Source organism: Mustelus asterias, chromosome 4 (genome assembly GCF_964213995.1).
Source record: "Mustelus asterias chromosome 4, sMusAst1.hap1.1, whole genome shotgun sequence".
NCBI lineage: Eukaryota > Metazoa > Chordata > Chondrichthyes > Carcharhiniformes > Triakidae > Mustelus > Mustelus asterias.
In genome coordinates this window covers 13,563,241-13,579,574 of record NC_135804.1, presented here as the reverse complement: position 1 = coordinate 13,579,574, position 16,334 = coordinate 13,563,241, and the positions used below count along the sequence as shown (strand labels likewise).

The 16,334-nt window shown below is 46.4% G+C and overlaps 1 protein-coding gene across 1 annotated transcript in view; it reads left to right on the top strand.

Annotated features, from left to right (window-relative positions):
* LOC144492498 (CBY1-interacting BAR domain-containing protein 2-like) overlaps nt 1–3,106 on the top strand; it is a 33,782-nt gene extending 30,676 nt beyond the window's left edge. The window contains exons 8-9 of the mRNA XM_078210585.1: nt 412–510; nt 2,917–3,106. Coding sequence (XP_078066711.1) covers nt 412–510; nt 2,917–3,063 — 246 coding nt within the window. The 3' untranslated portion in view covers nt 3,064–3,106. The remainder of the gene's footprint in view (nt 1–411; nt 511–2,916) is intronic.
* Nucleotides 3,107–16,334: the final 13,228 nt, after the last annotated feature.

The following is a 16,334-nucleotide window of genomic DNA, read 5'->3' as shown; positions in this document are numbered from 1 at the left end:
CAATAAATATACCCCACAACAGGCAAAAGACAGGTCATCTCTTGGGAGAGGCAAAAAAAACCCATAAAAACCCAGACCAATCAGAGAGAAATAAAAGACTCCTTGATTCTATGACTAACCTTGGCATGTCGACCTTGCATTCCATTCGACATCTCTGCAAGTATGGTTAGCACTGTCTTTGAGTTGCCCAAGAAGATGTGTTGATGATAGAGGTTGGGTAAGATTATTCTTCCCCTCCCCATTTCCTAAATCACTTTGATCCAGAACCTGGGAGCAAGTGGGCAAACGGCTCACCGTAGGAACAAAGGGAGGCCATTCAGCCCCTCGAGTGTTTCCCACAGTCCTCCACAATGCCCTTTCATTTTCAATTCCTCCTTTAACCTGTTGTATGTGATTTTCGTTCTCCCACAGGCCTTTAGGTCAAAGATCTCCATCAACGAATTTGAGAATGACGCTCGGCCATCTCAGTCCCAGGGCAGCTCCAGTTTACAACCTTCTCCAGGCAGTCAGGTAACACAAATATCTCAACCTTTCCTTCCCAGTTAAACGGCTGGCATTGAGATATCACCACAGGCAGGCGAGCATAATTTAGTGCAGCAAGAAATGATTCAAAAGCGATGGGCAAGAAATGACCATCTGGCCCATCAGGCCTGCAGCACGCCAAGGTAGCAGAAGCACCAGGAACTAAACAATTCTTTCACTCTCTCCCCCCCCGCAGCCAGGTAAACTCCTGAGAGAGGCAAGAAGGGAGAGAAAAAAGTCCAGCAGGAATAAGGTAAAAATTACTCTGGAAAATTTCTCTCTTGTTTCCCTCAGCCAATCAAAACCAACCCAAGAGATCACAGGGACCCAGTTTTAATCATAGGATTGTGGAATAGAGCAGAGTGGGACAATTTGACCCACTGGGCGGGATTTTCCGGCCGCACTTGCCCCAAGGCTGGAAATTCCCACCCGAGGTCAATGAACCCTTGCATGGTCCGCCCCTGCCCGCTATGATTCCCATGGTGGGCAGGAAGGGAAAGTTCCGGCAACTGAGTCTGCACCAGCCTGTGGGATTCGGGTTTTTCATTCTTTTCTTTCATGGGATTATTGGCCACATCCACATTTATTGCCCATCCCTAATTGTCCTTGAGAAGGTGGCGGTGAGCTGCCTTCTTGAACCACTGCAGTCCCTGGGGTGTCGGTACACCCACGGTGATGTTAGGGAGGGAATTCTCCGATTTTGACCCAGCGACAGTGATCTATTTCTAGGTTAGGATGATGTGCAGCTTAGAGGGGAATCTGCAGGTGGTGGTGTTCCCATGATCAGCTGCCTTTGTTCTTCTAGGTGGTAGAGGCTGGGGCTTTGGAAGGTGCTGTCGAGGGAGCCTCAGTGTGTTGCTGTGCTGCATCTTGTAAATGGTGCACACCGCTGCCACTGTGTGTCCGGGATGGATGGAGTGAATGCGCTAATGATCAAGTGGGCTGCTCTATTCTAGATGGTGTCGAGCTTCTTGAGTGTTGTGGGAGCTGCACTCTTCCAGACAAGTGGAGAGTATTCCATCACACTCCCAATTTGTGTCTTGTAGATAGTGGACAGGCTTTGGGGGAATCAGGAGGTGAGTTATTCTCTGCAGAATTCCCAGCCTCTGACCTGCTCTTGTATCCACAGTATTTATATAGCTGGTCCAGTTCAGTTTCTGGTGAACGCCAGTGTGGGTTTCAGCAGTGCTAATGCCATTGAATATCAAGGGGTGATAGCTTGATTCTCTTTTGTTGGAGATGATCATTGGCTGGCACGTGTGTGGTGCAAATGTTATTTGTGTTCCAAGTGTTCAACCTTCTGGGTGGGATTTTGCAGCCACTCTCGCCCAAAACCAGAAAATCCCACCCAAGGTTAATGGACCTTTGCGTGGTCAGTCCCTTGCCTGCTACAATTTCCATGGCCGGCAGGATGGGAAAACTCTCCCATCTGACTAAATAATTAGTTCATGGTTTTCCCAAGTCTGTAGTTTGATGACTAAAGCATACCATTCATAGAGTACACAGGGCAGAAGAAAAGGAGAGGGTGCAGAATGTAGTGTTAGAATCATAGGTAGGATGTAGAGAAAGATCAACTTAACATAAGGTAGGTCCATTGAAAAATCTGATGGCAGCAGGAAAGAAGATGTTCTTGAGTCGGTTGATACGTGACCTCAGACTTTTGTATCTTTTTCCTGACGGAAGAAGATGAAAGAGAGATTGTCCAGGGTGAGTGGGGTCCTAGATTATGCTGGTTGCTTTTCCAAGGCAGCGGGAAGTGTAGATAGTGTCAATGGATGGGAGGCTGGTTTACGTGATGGACTGGGCTTCCTTCTCGACCTTTTGTAGTTTCTTGTGGTCTTGGACAGGTTTGCTGTCTGTGAGAATACTTCAATGTGATTGGCTGTTTGATGACATCACTGTTGGTGGATCCTGACATTTCCTTGATTTGGTGCCAGGAAAGAGGAAATCCTTACCATGGAGATTGCTAGATCTTTGTGGAATGTCTTGTGGATCTTTGACACTGACTGTGGAATCTGGTCGATGTCGAAAAAAAGTCAGCATCATTTACAAACGCATTTAGTAACAACTCCCTGTATCCTAATCTCTGTTTGTGATTCCAGTGCTTCAGACAGGCACTTGGGCACCGACCAAATTCTTTTGCTTTTGAATTGCAATGTGCGGATATGAGAATAAAGCGCAGTTATAAAATTCAAACTATCTATTTTCACATGTTTAAAATAACAGGACGTCGTTTTAAATGAAGACATTCAGATTTTGAACATCACTTCATGCACAGGTGTCATTTTAAGACATTTGTGCTTAAGCCACGAAATTCTAGCCTGCATTTTTTTCTTTTGACAGGGACGCTCTCTGTGATTTACTTCCTTAACTAAAGCCCTAATGTCGTTACAGCTCCGCACTCCCCGCAGGTCTCTCCGTGCTCACTTTCAGGAAGAGGAGTCAGAGGATGAGGAAGAGGAGGAGGAGGAGGAGGATGTTGAAGAGTTGCAGGATTTCAGTGACGATGGCTACGGCCAATATGCGAAAATTAGGAAATGAGTCTTGCAATGCTGATGGAAAGCAGAGCCCACTTAGCAATATTACTGTCCCTGGTGCTTCTGGAAGCAAAACGAATAAAATCATATCCAGGCCAAACCAACAATGTGTGAGTGTGATTGGTAGGTATCAGTAGCTCTAGTGTCTAGAAGCTGCCTGACCAACAACAATTGGGTGATGTCTTCAAGATGGGCTAAACAGCAAAGCACCAAACTCTTCAGTTTCATAATCAAATCGTGTAATCGCTACAATGCAGAAGGAGGCTCTTTGGCCCATCAAGTCTGCACCGACTCTTACCCCATAACCCTACATATCTACCCCACTCATCCCCGAACTATATATCTTGGGACACTAAGGGGCAATTTTAGCATGGTCAGTCAGCCTAATCTGCACATCTTGGGACTGTGGGAGGAAACCGAAGCACCCGGAGGAAACCCACGCAGACATGGGGAGAACGTGCAAGCTCCACACAGACAGTCACGCAAGGCTGGTATTGAACCTGTGTCCCTGCCGCAATGAGGCAGCAGTGCTAACCACTGTGCCACCGTGCCACCCTTAACGTTCATATTTCACATTGGTTTAGCTGACCTGCATGGCAGCTCTGATTCAGATGAAATCTGTCTCCACCACACTCTCAGACAGTGCATTCCAGATCCTAACTACTCGCTGTGTGAATCTGTCTCCACCACACTCTCAGACAGTGCATTCCAGATCCTAACCACTCGCTGTGTGAATCTGTCTCCACCACACTCTCAGACAGTGCATTCCAGATCCTAACTACTCGCTGTGTGAATCTGTCTCCACCACACTCTCAGACAGTACATTCCAGATCCTAACCACTCGCTGTGTGAATCTGTCTCCACCACATTCTCAGACGGTGCATTCCAGATCCTAACCACTCGCTGTGTGAATCTGTCTCCACCACATTCTCAGACAGTGCATTCCAGATCCTAACCACTCGCTGTGTTAAAGAGGGTAGAAGAGGAAACAAATTGACTTCACAAGGAGCTCGGCAAACCATCCTGACACTAAACCCTTGTCTATCTGCAGGAGTGTGGGAATTATCTTAATGGGAACAGATAGAGAGAAACTATTTCTGCAGGTTGGGGTCACCAGGATTGAGGATGAATGGCCTAAACATGAACCATTTGGAAGTGAAATTCTGAAACATTTCTACACACAAAGGGCAATAGAAGTTTGGAACTCTCTTCCACAATGAGCCACTGATGCTGGAGCCATTGTTAATTTTAGAATCATAGAATGATTACAGCACTGAAGGAGGCCATTCAGCCCATCGTGTCCATGCCAGTTCTCTGCAATAGCAAATCAGCTAATCCCATTCCTTGCCCTTTCCTTATAGCCCTGCATTTTTCTTGCCAGTTTCTTACCCAATTCCCTTTTGAAAGCCCAAGTTGAATCGTCCTCCACCACATTCTCAGGCAGCACAATCCAGTTCCTCAGCACTCACTGAATAAAAGAGTCTTTCCCTCAAAGTTTCCGATGACTCCTTTTGCCAATCAGCTTAAATTGGAGTCCCCTAATTTTCTATCCTGTCGAAACTGCTAAAGATTTTAAACATCTCTATTAAACATTCTCTCAGCCTTCTCTAAGGAGAAGATCTACAGCTTCTCCAGCCTATCCATGTGACTCAGCTTCCCCATCCCTGGAACCAATCTCATTAGATCATTTCTGCACCCTCTCTAAAGCTTTTACATGCTTCCTAACTTGCAGTCCCAAAGTTGGGCACAATACTCCTATAGAGGCCAAAACAGAGTTTTTTAAAGGATCACCACAATATTCTTGTTTTTACAGTGTATTTGAATCTATTTATAAAGCCCAGAATTCCTTAGGTTTTCCTTTGAACCACTTTCTCAACTTGCCCCGCAACCTTTGCTGATTAGTGCTCATGTGTCTGAGCTCTCTCAGCGGCTGCACCCGCTTTACAATTGAAAACTTTATTTCCTCTTGCCTCTCTTCCCCTATCCAAAATGTTCCCTTTACACTTCTCAGCACTGAGTATCATCTGACACTTCACCCACCACTGCACCAACTTACACCCTCCTGAAGTCTATTACCAATCCTCCTCACTGTTCATGATTCCAGAATGTTGAACTTGTGCCGTGCCCACCCAGGTCTCATTCATTAAAAGACATCAGGAAAAGCGCATTGGTCCCCATATCAACCCCCGGGGAATCCCACTGTGGGCCCGATTTTACCATTTTCATTCTAAGTGCTGAATCTGGGCACAATTCAGATCCGACTTGGAAATCTGCTTTCAGGCGCCCCCATACGCACTTAGCCTGAAAAAAAAATCGCGGGTCTGAATCGTGCTGTGGGCGGGGCTTAGCGCACCCGAAACGATCGGAACTCCGAACAGTGCATGCGCAGTCAGAAAAATATTGATAATTGCGCCGCTGTCACATCATTCCCGGGCCGCAGAAAGCAGATAAAGCGGCCCGGGAGCGAAAAGCGGGAGCGATGGCCCCCACAGACATCACCCCCACCCCTACAACATAACGTTCCCCCTTACCCACCCACCCCCACCACTACCCAGACCGAACATGAACCTCTGCCCCTCTTCGCCCCCACCGATCGCCCACAGAGTGGCAGCGGACCCCTCTACCCCTGCCCCCCCCCCCCCATCTCCACCAGAGATCCATCTGGCCTACCCCGCCACCAGACAATGATCTGCCCTCCTCCCCCACACCAGACCACAGTCTACCCTCCTCCCCCCCACCAGACAACAATCTGCCCTCCCACCCCACCACCCCCCACCAGACAACAATCTGCCCTCCTCCCTCCCACTCACCACCCCCCCCCCCCCCCCCCCCCCCGCCAACCGCCACAGACAATGATCGGGCCTCCCTCCTTCCCTCACCAGAGAATGATCTAACCCGCCTCCCTCCCCTCCCACCACCGATCTGAGTCAGAGAGCCGTTGGAAGCTCTGAACTTGCCTCTTCAGCTGCTGGAGTGCCCGAAACAGATCTTTGCCGAGCATGTATGTTTCGCGCTGAACCTGGACGTGTGAACGCGATGGTAATGGGGGAAATGCTGGCAAAGTTGGTCAGGAATTCATTAATTCAATTTAAATGCATGCAAATGCACTTAAATCGCCGTTGCGCCTGTTTCAGGTGCGAATCAGATCGTGGCCATTTTCGGGCCTCGGTAAAGTGGGCATCTGCGCGGACGCTGGCACGGATCGCGTTAATGGCCTCACGCCCGACCTTACCACGTTTTCGCGCCCGTTTCCGGGCGCGACGCAATGTATAAAATCGGGCCCTGTATATCCCGTGGGGAATCCCACTGTACATCCCCCAGGGAATCCCACTGTACATCCCCCAGGGAATCCCACTGTATACCTCCTGGGGAATCCCACTGTATATCCCCCAGGGAATCCCACTGTATATCTCCCGGGGAATACCACTGTACATCCCCCAGGGAATCCCACTGTATATCTCCTGGGGAATCCCACTATATATCTCCCGGGGAATCCCACTGTATATCTCCTGGGGAATCCCACTGTATATCTCCCGGGGAATCCCACTGTACATCCCCCAGGGAATCCCACTGTATATCTCCTGGGGAATCCCACTGTATATCCCTGGGGAATCCCACTGTATATCTCCTGGGGAATCCCACTGTATATCCCTGGGGGATCCCACTGTATATCTCCTGGGGAATCCCACTGTACATCCCCCAGGGAATCCCACTGTATATCTCCCGGGGAATCCCACTGTACATCCCCCAGGGAATCCCACTGTATATCTCCTGGGGAATCCCACTGTATATCTCCCGGGGAATCCCACTGTATATCTCCTGGGGAATCCCACTGTACATCCCCCAGGGAATCCCACTGTATATCTCCCGGGGAATCCCACTGTACATCCCCCAGGGAATCCCACTGTATATCTCCCAGGGAATCCCACTGTATATCCCCCGGGGAATCCCACTGTATATCTCCTGGGGAATCCCACTGTATATCCCCCAGGGAATCCCACGGTATATCCCCTGGGGAATCCCACTGTATGTTCCCCAGGGAATCTCACAGTACATCCTCCGGGGAATCGCACTGTATATCCTCCGGGGAGTCCTAGTGTATATCCTCTGGGGAATCCCACTGTAAACTCTCCTCCAGTCTGGAAAACAAACATTGCCACCCACTCTGTTCCTGTCACTCAGCCAACTTCATACCCAGGTTGCCGCTCTTCCTTTTATTGCATAAGCTTCAGGTTAGTTGCTGACAAGGTCTATTCTGTGGCATTTTATCAAGCACCATTTGGAAGTCCATGTACACCATGTCAGCCGAATTACCCTCATCAACCCTCTGTTACATCATCAAAATTTCAGCCAAATATGATTTGCCTAAGCACTTTATAGAAGTGCAGAAAGAGGTATTCGAGTCTGCACTGACAACAATCCAACCTGGGCCCTATCCCTGTAACCCCACACATTTACCCTGCTAATCCTCTGACACAAAGGGGCAATTTAGCATGGCCAATCAGCCTAACCCACATATCTTTGGACTGTGGGAGGAAATCCACACAGACACAGGGAGAACGTGCAAACTCCAGACTGTCACCCGAAGCTGGGAATGGAACCTTGGGTCCCTAGCGCTGCGAGGCCGCAGTGCTCACCATTGGGCCACCGTGTCACCCTTTTATTGAGTGATATGTTTAGGGATTTGACTGCTGTCTACCACCTCCCCCACACTCCCTACCCCCACCCATCCACGCTCCCCACCCTCACCCCCACCCACCCACCCACAGTCCCCCCACCCCTATCCATTCCTACACTGATATGCTGCAATGGAGTAATCAAGGTCACTCTGGAAGTTCAACAGAAAGCCCAGCAGATGCTCGATATAATTCTTTTGGGGTGTGGAATGGACTGCCTGCAGTGATAGTGGAGTCAGACACTTTAGGAACATTTAAGTGGTTATTGGATAGGCACATGGAGCACACCAGGATGATAGGGAGTGGGATAGCTTGATATTGGTTTCAGATAAAGCTCGGCACAACATCGTGGGCCGAAGGGCCTGTTCTGTGCTGTACTGTTCTATGTTCTATGTTCTTTTCATTCATGGGATGTGAGCGTCGTTTATTACCCATCAATAATTGCCCTTGGGAAGTTGGTGGTGGTGAAACACCTTCCTGAACCCCTACAGTCCATCTTGTCGTGGTACATTCACAATGCTATTAGGAAGGGTATTCCAGCATTTTGACCCAGCCCCGGTAAAGGAACGGCGATATATTTCCAAGTCAGGATGGTGAGCGACTTGGAGAGGAACTTGCAGGTGGTGATGTTCCCAGGTATCTGCTATCCTTGTCCTTCTCGGTGTTAGGGGTTGGGAAGGTGCTGTATTAGCCTTCATATTGTGTTCGTTTTGATTGAAACAAGAGGAAATCCGGCCCGGTGGCACAGTGGTCAGCACTGCTACCTCACAGCACCAGGGACCCAGGTTCGATTCCTGGTTTAGGTCACTGTCTGTGCGGAGTCTGCATATTGTCTGCATGGGTTTCCTCCAGGGGGTTCTGCTTTCCTCCCACAGTCCAAAAGACCGTGCTAGTAAGGTGCATTGGCCATGCTAAATTCTCCCGGAGTGTGGCGACTAGAAGATTCCCACAGTAATTTCATTACAGTGTAAATGTACATGTGACAATAATAAATAAACTTTAAAAAAATGCTTTAACAAAAAACTCACGAGATAATTCAAATGAATATATTGATACAAGTACGACAATAATGCAGTTTTAAAAACACTAGCTGGGGTATCAGTCTAGGCTGTGATTCATTGTTGCTGAGCTGAAGCCTGTTCCTTTAAAGCTACAAAGTGCAACCCCTGTGAGGAAGTATTCCAATGAACACATCTGAAGTCAATTAAAGGCTTTGTTGCTTTTGCTGTGGGAAGTCTCTGTCGATTGGCAGCAGCGAATAAATCCATAGCTTCTGCTCCTGAGGAGAGGCCAAGTTGTCAAGATCACAAAAGTCAAAAAAGAATTGACTGCTTCTCTGTTTCTCCAACAATAGTGGTTTTATTTTGCTGTTTTATGAATATAACATTTAAACAAAGCAGGTGCGAGCCTGACATAGGTTTCACTGTTGTGACATTTCCGTCCACCGTGTTGACATGGGACCTCCATTCTTTGGGTGGTTGCTGAGATTTACTGTCAGCAATGCAGTTGTTCCAGTTAAAGGGAACAGCGCACAGCAAAACATTCTTTCTGGTTAAGGGAACACTGCAAACCAGTGCGGTCACTCCAGTTAAAGGGAACAGCACACAGTAGTCCAGCCATTTAGGGTAAAGGGAACACAGCTGGTGAGTGGAGCGTTACCCAGCACATAATAGTTCAACAGAGGATATTCCTGTGAAAGGGGACACTGCACCTTACTCAGCACTATAGCCCATTCCAGCTAAAGCCCCAAGGAGGCAGTGGGAAAGTGGCATTATCACTGGTATTAGCAATCCAAAGACCCAGGTTTGAATCCCACCGCAGCCAGAATGGTGAAATTTGAATTCAGTAATTTTTTTAAAATCTGAAATTAAAAGTCTCATAGAGTCATATAGGTTTACAGCATGGAAACAGGCCCTTCGGCCCAATTGTCCATGCTGCCCTTTTTTTTAAAACCCCTAAGCTAATCCCAATTGCCCACATTTGGCCCATATCCCTCTATACCCATCTTACCCATGTAACTATCTAAATGCTTTTTAAAAGACAAAATTGTACCCGCCTCTACTACTACCTCTGGCAGCTTGTTCTAGACACCCACCACCCTCTGTGTGAAAAAATTGCCCCTCTGGACCCTTTTGTATCTCTCCCCTCTCACCTTAAACCTATGTCTTCTAGTTTTAGACTCCCCTACCTTTGGGAAAAGATATTGACTATCTAGATCTGTGCCCCTCATTATTTTATAGACCTCTATAAGATCACCCCTCAGCCTCCTACGCTCCAGAGAAAAAGTCCCAGTCTATCCAGCTTCTCCTTATAACTCAAACCATCAAGCCGCGGTTGCATCCTAGTAAATCTTTTCTGCACTCTTTCTAGTTTAATAATATCCTTTCTCTAATAGGGTGACCAGAATTGCACACAGTATTCCAAGTGTGGCCTTACCAATGTCTTGTACAGCTTCAACAAGACATCCCAACTCCTGTATTCAATGTTCTAACTGATGAAACCAAGCATGTCGAATGCCTTCTCTATGTTCTATGATTCCACTTTCAAGGAGCTATGAACATGCACCCTAGATCTCTTTGTTCTGTAACTCTCCCCAACGCCCTACCATTAACTGAGTAAGTCCTGCCCTGGTTCAATCTACGAAAATGCATCACCTCGCATTTGTCTAAATTAAACTCCACCTGCCATTCGTCAGCCCACCGGCCCAATTGATCAAGATCCTGTTGCAATTGGAGATAACTTTCTTCACTGTCCATTATGCCACCAATCTTGGTGTCATCTGCAAACTTACTAAACATGCCTCCTATATTCTCATCCAAATCATTAATATAAATGACAAATAACAATGGACCCAGCACTGATCCCTGAGGCACACCACTGGTCACAGGCCTCCAGTTTGAAAAACAACCGTCTACAACCACCCTCTGGCTTCTGTCAAGAAGCCAATTTTGTATCCATTTAGATACCTCACCCTGGATGTGGTTGTGGTAAACACAGTAAGAAGTTCAACAACACCAGGTTAAAGTCCAACAGGTTGTGGTTGTGGTAGCAGAGACTTGGTTAAAAGAGGGACAGGACTGGCAGCTAAATGTTCCGGGATATAGGTGTTTTAGATGAGACAGAGGGGAAGGCAAAAGAGGTGGAGGATTTGCAATAGTAGTTAGGGAATATATTACAGCTGTACAGAGGGTGGAGACCTTGGGAGAATCATGTAATGAGACACTGTGGGTAGAGATCAGAAACAGGAAGAGGGCAGTCACTATGATGGGGGTGTACTACACACCTCCCAACAGCCCACAGGAAGTTGAAGAATGAATGTGTAAGCAGATTCTGGACAGATGCAGATGCAGAAATAATTGTTGCAGTGGAAGACTTTATTTTTCCTCATATTGACTGGAAATCCCTTAGAGCGAGGGGTCCGGACGGTGAGGAATTTGTTAAGTGTGCCCAGGAAGGTTTTTCTGGAACAATATGTAGATAATCCGACCAGAGAGGGGGCTATACTGGGCCTGGTACTAGGGAATGAGCCCGGCCAGGTCATCAAAGTTGCAGTGGGGGAACATGTGGTGAACAGTGACCACAATTCCGTACGCTTTCAGATACTCATGGAAAAGGACGAGTGTTGTCCTAGGGTTAAGGTGCTAAATTGGGGGAAGGCTAACTACAACCGGATTAGGCATGATTTGGAGGCTGTTGTTTGGGAGAGGCTGTTTGAGGGTAAATCCACTAATGGCATGTGGGAGTCTTTTAAGGAGCAGTCGATCAGTGTGCAGGACAGGCATGTGCCTGTGAAAAGGAAGGACAGGAAAGGCAGGATTCGGGAACCGTGGATGACCAGGGAAATTGTGAGTCTAGTCAGAAAGAAAAAGGATTCATACAGAAAGTCCAGGCAATTAAAAACAAATGAAGCATTTGAAGAAAACAGGGAAAGTAGAAAAGAACTCAAACATGGAATTAGGAGGGCAAAAAGGGGTCACAAAATGTCCTTGGCAGGCAGGATTAAGGAGATTCCAAAGGCATTTTATACATATATTAGGAACAGGAGGGTAGCTAGAGAAAGAGTTGGTCCACTGAAGGACAAAGGAGGGAAATTATGCTAAAACCAAAGGAAGTGGGTGAGATCCTTAATGAGTACTTTGCATCGGTATTCGCAGAGGAGAGGGACACATTGATTGATGGTGGCTCGGAGCGACATGTAAACCCTCTAGAGCAAATCATCATTATGAGGGAGGAAGTGTTACATGTATTAAAAAGCATTAAGATAGACAAATCCCCAGGGCCAGATGGCATCTATCCCAGATTACTGAGGGAGACAAGAGAGGAATTTGCTGGGACTCTAACAGAAATCTTTGTTTCCTCATTGGCCACAGGTGAGGTCCCAGAAGATTGGACGATAGCCAGTGTTGTCATGTTATTTAAGAAGGGTAGCAAGGATAACCCGGGTAATTATAGGCCAGTGGACTTGACGTCAGTGATAGTGAAACTGTTAGAGAAGATTCTTAGGAATCTATACACATTTGGAACTGGATGGTCTTATTAGCGACAGACAGCATGGAATTGTATGAGGGAGGCCATGTCTCACTAATTTGATTGAGTTTTTTGAGGAGGTGACAAAAATGATTGACGAGGGAAGGGCCCTGGATGTTGTCTACATGGACTTTAGTAAAGCATTTGAGAAGGTCCCTCATGGCAGGCTGGTGCAAAAGGTTAAGTCACATGGGGATCAAGGGTGAACTAACTAGATGGATTCAAAACTGGCTTGGCCATAAAAGACAGAGGGTAGCGGTGGAAGGTTTTTCTGAATGGAGGTCTGTGACTCGTGGTGTTCTGCTGGGACCTCTGCTGTTTGTAATATATATAAATGACTTGGAAGAAAACTTAGCTGGTCAGGTTGGTAAGTTTGTGGATGATACTAAGATTGCTGGACTTGCGGATAGTGATGAAGATTGTCAGAGAATACAGCAGGATATAGACAGGCTATAAAATTCGGTGGAGAAATGGCAGATGGAATTTAATCTGGACAAATGCGAGGTGATATATTTTGGTAGATCCAATTAAGGTGGGAGTTATAAAATAAATGGCAGAACCATCAGGAGCATCGACACTCAGACAAGATCTGGGAGTACAGGTCCACAGATCCTTAAAAGTGACAACACGGTGGAAAAGGTGGTGAAGAAAGCATATGGCACACTTGCCTTCATCAGCCGGGCATCAAGTTTAAAAGTTGGCAAATTATGTTACAGTTATATAAAATATTGGTTCGGCCACATTTGAAATATTGTGTCCAATTTTGGTCGCCACACTACCAGAAGGACGTGGAGGCACAAAAAGTTAACCAGGATGTTGCCTGGTATGGAGGGTATTAGCTATGAGGGGAGATTGAATAAACTGGCATTGTTCTCCCTGGAAAGACGGAGGCTGAGGGGCGACCTGATAGAAGTTTATAAAATTATGAAGGGCATAGATAGACAGGGTGAACAGTTGGAAGCTTTTTCCCAGGGCAGAAATGACAATTGCAAGGGGGCACAAGTTCAAGGTAAGGGGGGAAAGTCTCAGTAGAGATGTGCGGGGGAAGTCTTTTACACAGAGGGTGGTGGGGGTCTGGAACGCACTGCCAAGTGAGGTGATTGAGGCAGACGTATTAGCGACATTTAAGACTTATCTGGATAGACACATGAACAGGTGGGAAAAGAGGGATACAGGTGGTTGGTCCAGATAGGATAACGTGCAGGCTTGATGGGCCGAAGGGCCTGTTCCTGTGCTGTACTGTTCTTTGTTCTTTGACTGGAGTTCTGAAACCTGTCAGCATTAGCCAATAGTTTCAAGAAAGATGGATCTGTAAGGATTTGCGGAGACTTCAATGTCACCATTAATCCAGTGTTATATGCAGAATAGTACACATTATCCCACCACGATGACTTGTTTGCGGGATGGGCTGGAGGCCAATAGTTTAGCAAAATTGGAGATGAATGTAGACAAGAAGTCACAGGAACCTCTGACCATCATAAACGTAAAGGCTTGTTGCGGTACTGAAGATTGCCATTTGGTATGGCCTCAACTCCTGCATTGTTTCAAAGAGCAATGGATCAGACCCTGAGTGGAGTGAGAGGAGTCCAGTCTTATCTGGATGACATCCTAGTACTAGAATAGACGACAAGGAACATCTTCGAGACTTGGATGCCACTCTCCAGAGATTGGAAGTCTACGGTACATGAGTCTGTAAGAGCAAGTGGGAGTTTTTCCAATCCTCCACTGAGTATTTGGGACGCCGAATTGAAGCCACTGGTCTTCACAAATCTTCTTCTAAGGTAAAGGCCATCACAGAATATAAACCAGTTACGTTCCTTCCTATTATGGAAGATTTGTCCCAAACTTGGCAATAATTCTGAAACCATTACATAACTTCTTGTGCCAGAACAAGAAGTGGAAGTGGTCAGATCAATGCAATAATGCTTTCATGTAAACCAAAGAAGCTTTACTTAAATCTAAAGTTCTTACACATTTTGATCCTCCTTTACCCCCACAGTTAGCTTGTGATGCCTCCCCTCAAGGTGTGGGAGTGATGGTCTCCTCCATCATGCTATTGGGTGAAGAAAAACCTTTTGCTTTTGCATCTCGAACCTTGAGCAAGGCTAAAAGTAACTACGCACATTTTGAAAGGGAAGCACTGGGATCATCTTTGGAGTAAAGACATCCCATCGGTTCCTGTATGGGAGAGAATTTACATTGTTGATGGACCATCATCCGTTATCTACCATTTTTGGACCACACAGGGGAATTCCATCAGTGGCACAGCAGTGCTAACCACTGTGCCACCCGACTGACCTGTTGAAACCTCCAAAAATGAAAGAAATTGTACAACAGCAAGGACTATTGGAATGGAGAGAAAGCAAATCAAAGTGTAGCCCATGTAGCGTTTTCCACCAAGGACAAGGAGTTTTGGCTGGAAATACTCCACAGGAGAGAAATGGGTTCCTGCCATAATCCTTGCACAGACTGGACCTGTCTCTTATATTGTCCAGACCAGAGGTGACGTTATCTGGAGGAGACATGCGGACCAGCTGTTGGCTGGGAGAACAGATCCTCCAGAATCAGAACCTGCTGAGAATCCAGATTCAACCTCATCTACTGATCAGACACAGAAACAGCCACTAATCCTTACATCAACACTGGGTAAACCCATTATATATGACGGTTGTATAAAGACACAAATGCCAGTGGTTGCCACCAGTGTAAAGAAGATACCAGAGTTTCATCGTCAACTGTTTCAATAGCGACAATCTCCAGACGATCTGACTTATTAATAGTTTTGATTTGATTTGATTTATTATTGTCACATGTATTAGTATACGGTGAAAAATATTGTTTCTTGCGCGCTACACAAAGCATACCATTCATAGAGAAGGAAAGGAGAGAGTGCAGAATGTAGTGTTACAGTCATAGCTAGGGTGTAGAGAAAGATCAACTTAATGCAGGGTAGGTCCATTTAAAAGTCTGATGGCAGCAGGGAAGAAGCTGTTCTTGAGTTGGTTGGGAGGTGACCTCAGACTTTTGTACTTTTTTCCCGATGGAAGAAGTGTGAAGGGAGTGTATCCGGGGTGCGTGGGGTCCTTAATTATACTGGCTGCATTTCTGAGGCAGCGTGAAGTGTAGACAGAGTCAATGGGTGGGAGGCTGGTTTGCGTGATGGACTGGGCTTCATTCACAACCCTTTGCAGTTTCTTGCAGTCTTGGACAGAGCAGGAGCCAGACCAAGCTGTGATACAACCAGAAAGAATACTTTCTATGGTGCATCTGTAAAAGTTGGTGAGAGTTGTAGCTGACATGCCAAATCTCCTTAATCTTCTGAGAAAGAAGAGGCAGGCTTTCTTAACTCTAGTATTGACATGGAGAGACCAGGAGAGATTGTTGGTGATCTGGATACCTAAAAACTTGAAGCTCTCGACCATTTCCACTTTGTCCCCATTGATGTAAACGGGCATGTTCTCCTCTACGCTACGCTGATGTATTCATGTATTCACCGGAAGTGGTGTCACAAGTCACTATTGTGGGAAACAGGCAGAGAAACATCCGCCTGTAAGAGAACACATACCTGTACATAAAAAGTTTTTAAATCTCCATTCTCCCTGGCGCCATTCTCCAATATACAACATCCTCCAATAATCTCTCGAAATAACGGAATGATACCCAATCGGAAAGTTTGAGAAGGGAACAGTATGCGCTGGGGCAGTTGTACCATCAAAAACCTTTCATTAGTTGAGAAGAGCTTCTGGTGCAATCTTCCTTCCTTCTGAAGTATGATCGCAGATACCCTTTGCAAGCTCAGGAGAAGCAGGGCAAATGGCGTGCAGTGGGAGCAGAATGAGTTAACTCTACAGAGGAATATTCTTGAGGGCAACTTACTCATTGCACAGAAACAAAGGGCCGTGATATCATTTGAAAACTATTTAATGAGAAATGTGCGATTCGCTGAAGACTAATGAGTGACATATGTTGGTGAAATTAATGACAGACATTATTCGCTGCAGTTTTCATTTCATGTGAAAGTCTAACTCACGTTCCCATTTTCTGGTGTGGTATATTCACAACAACTTGCACC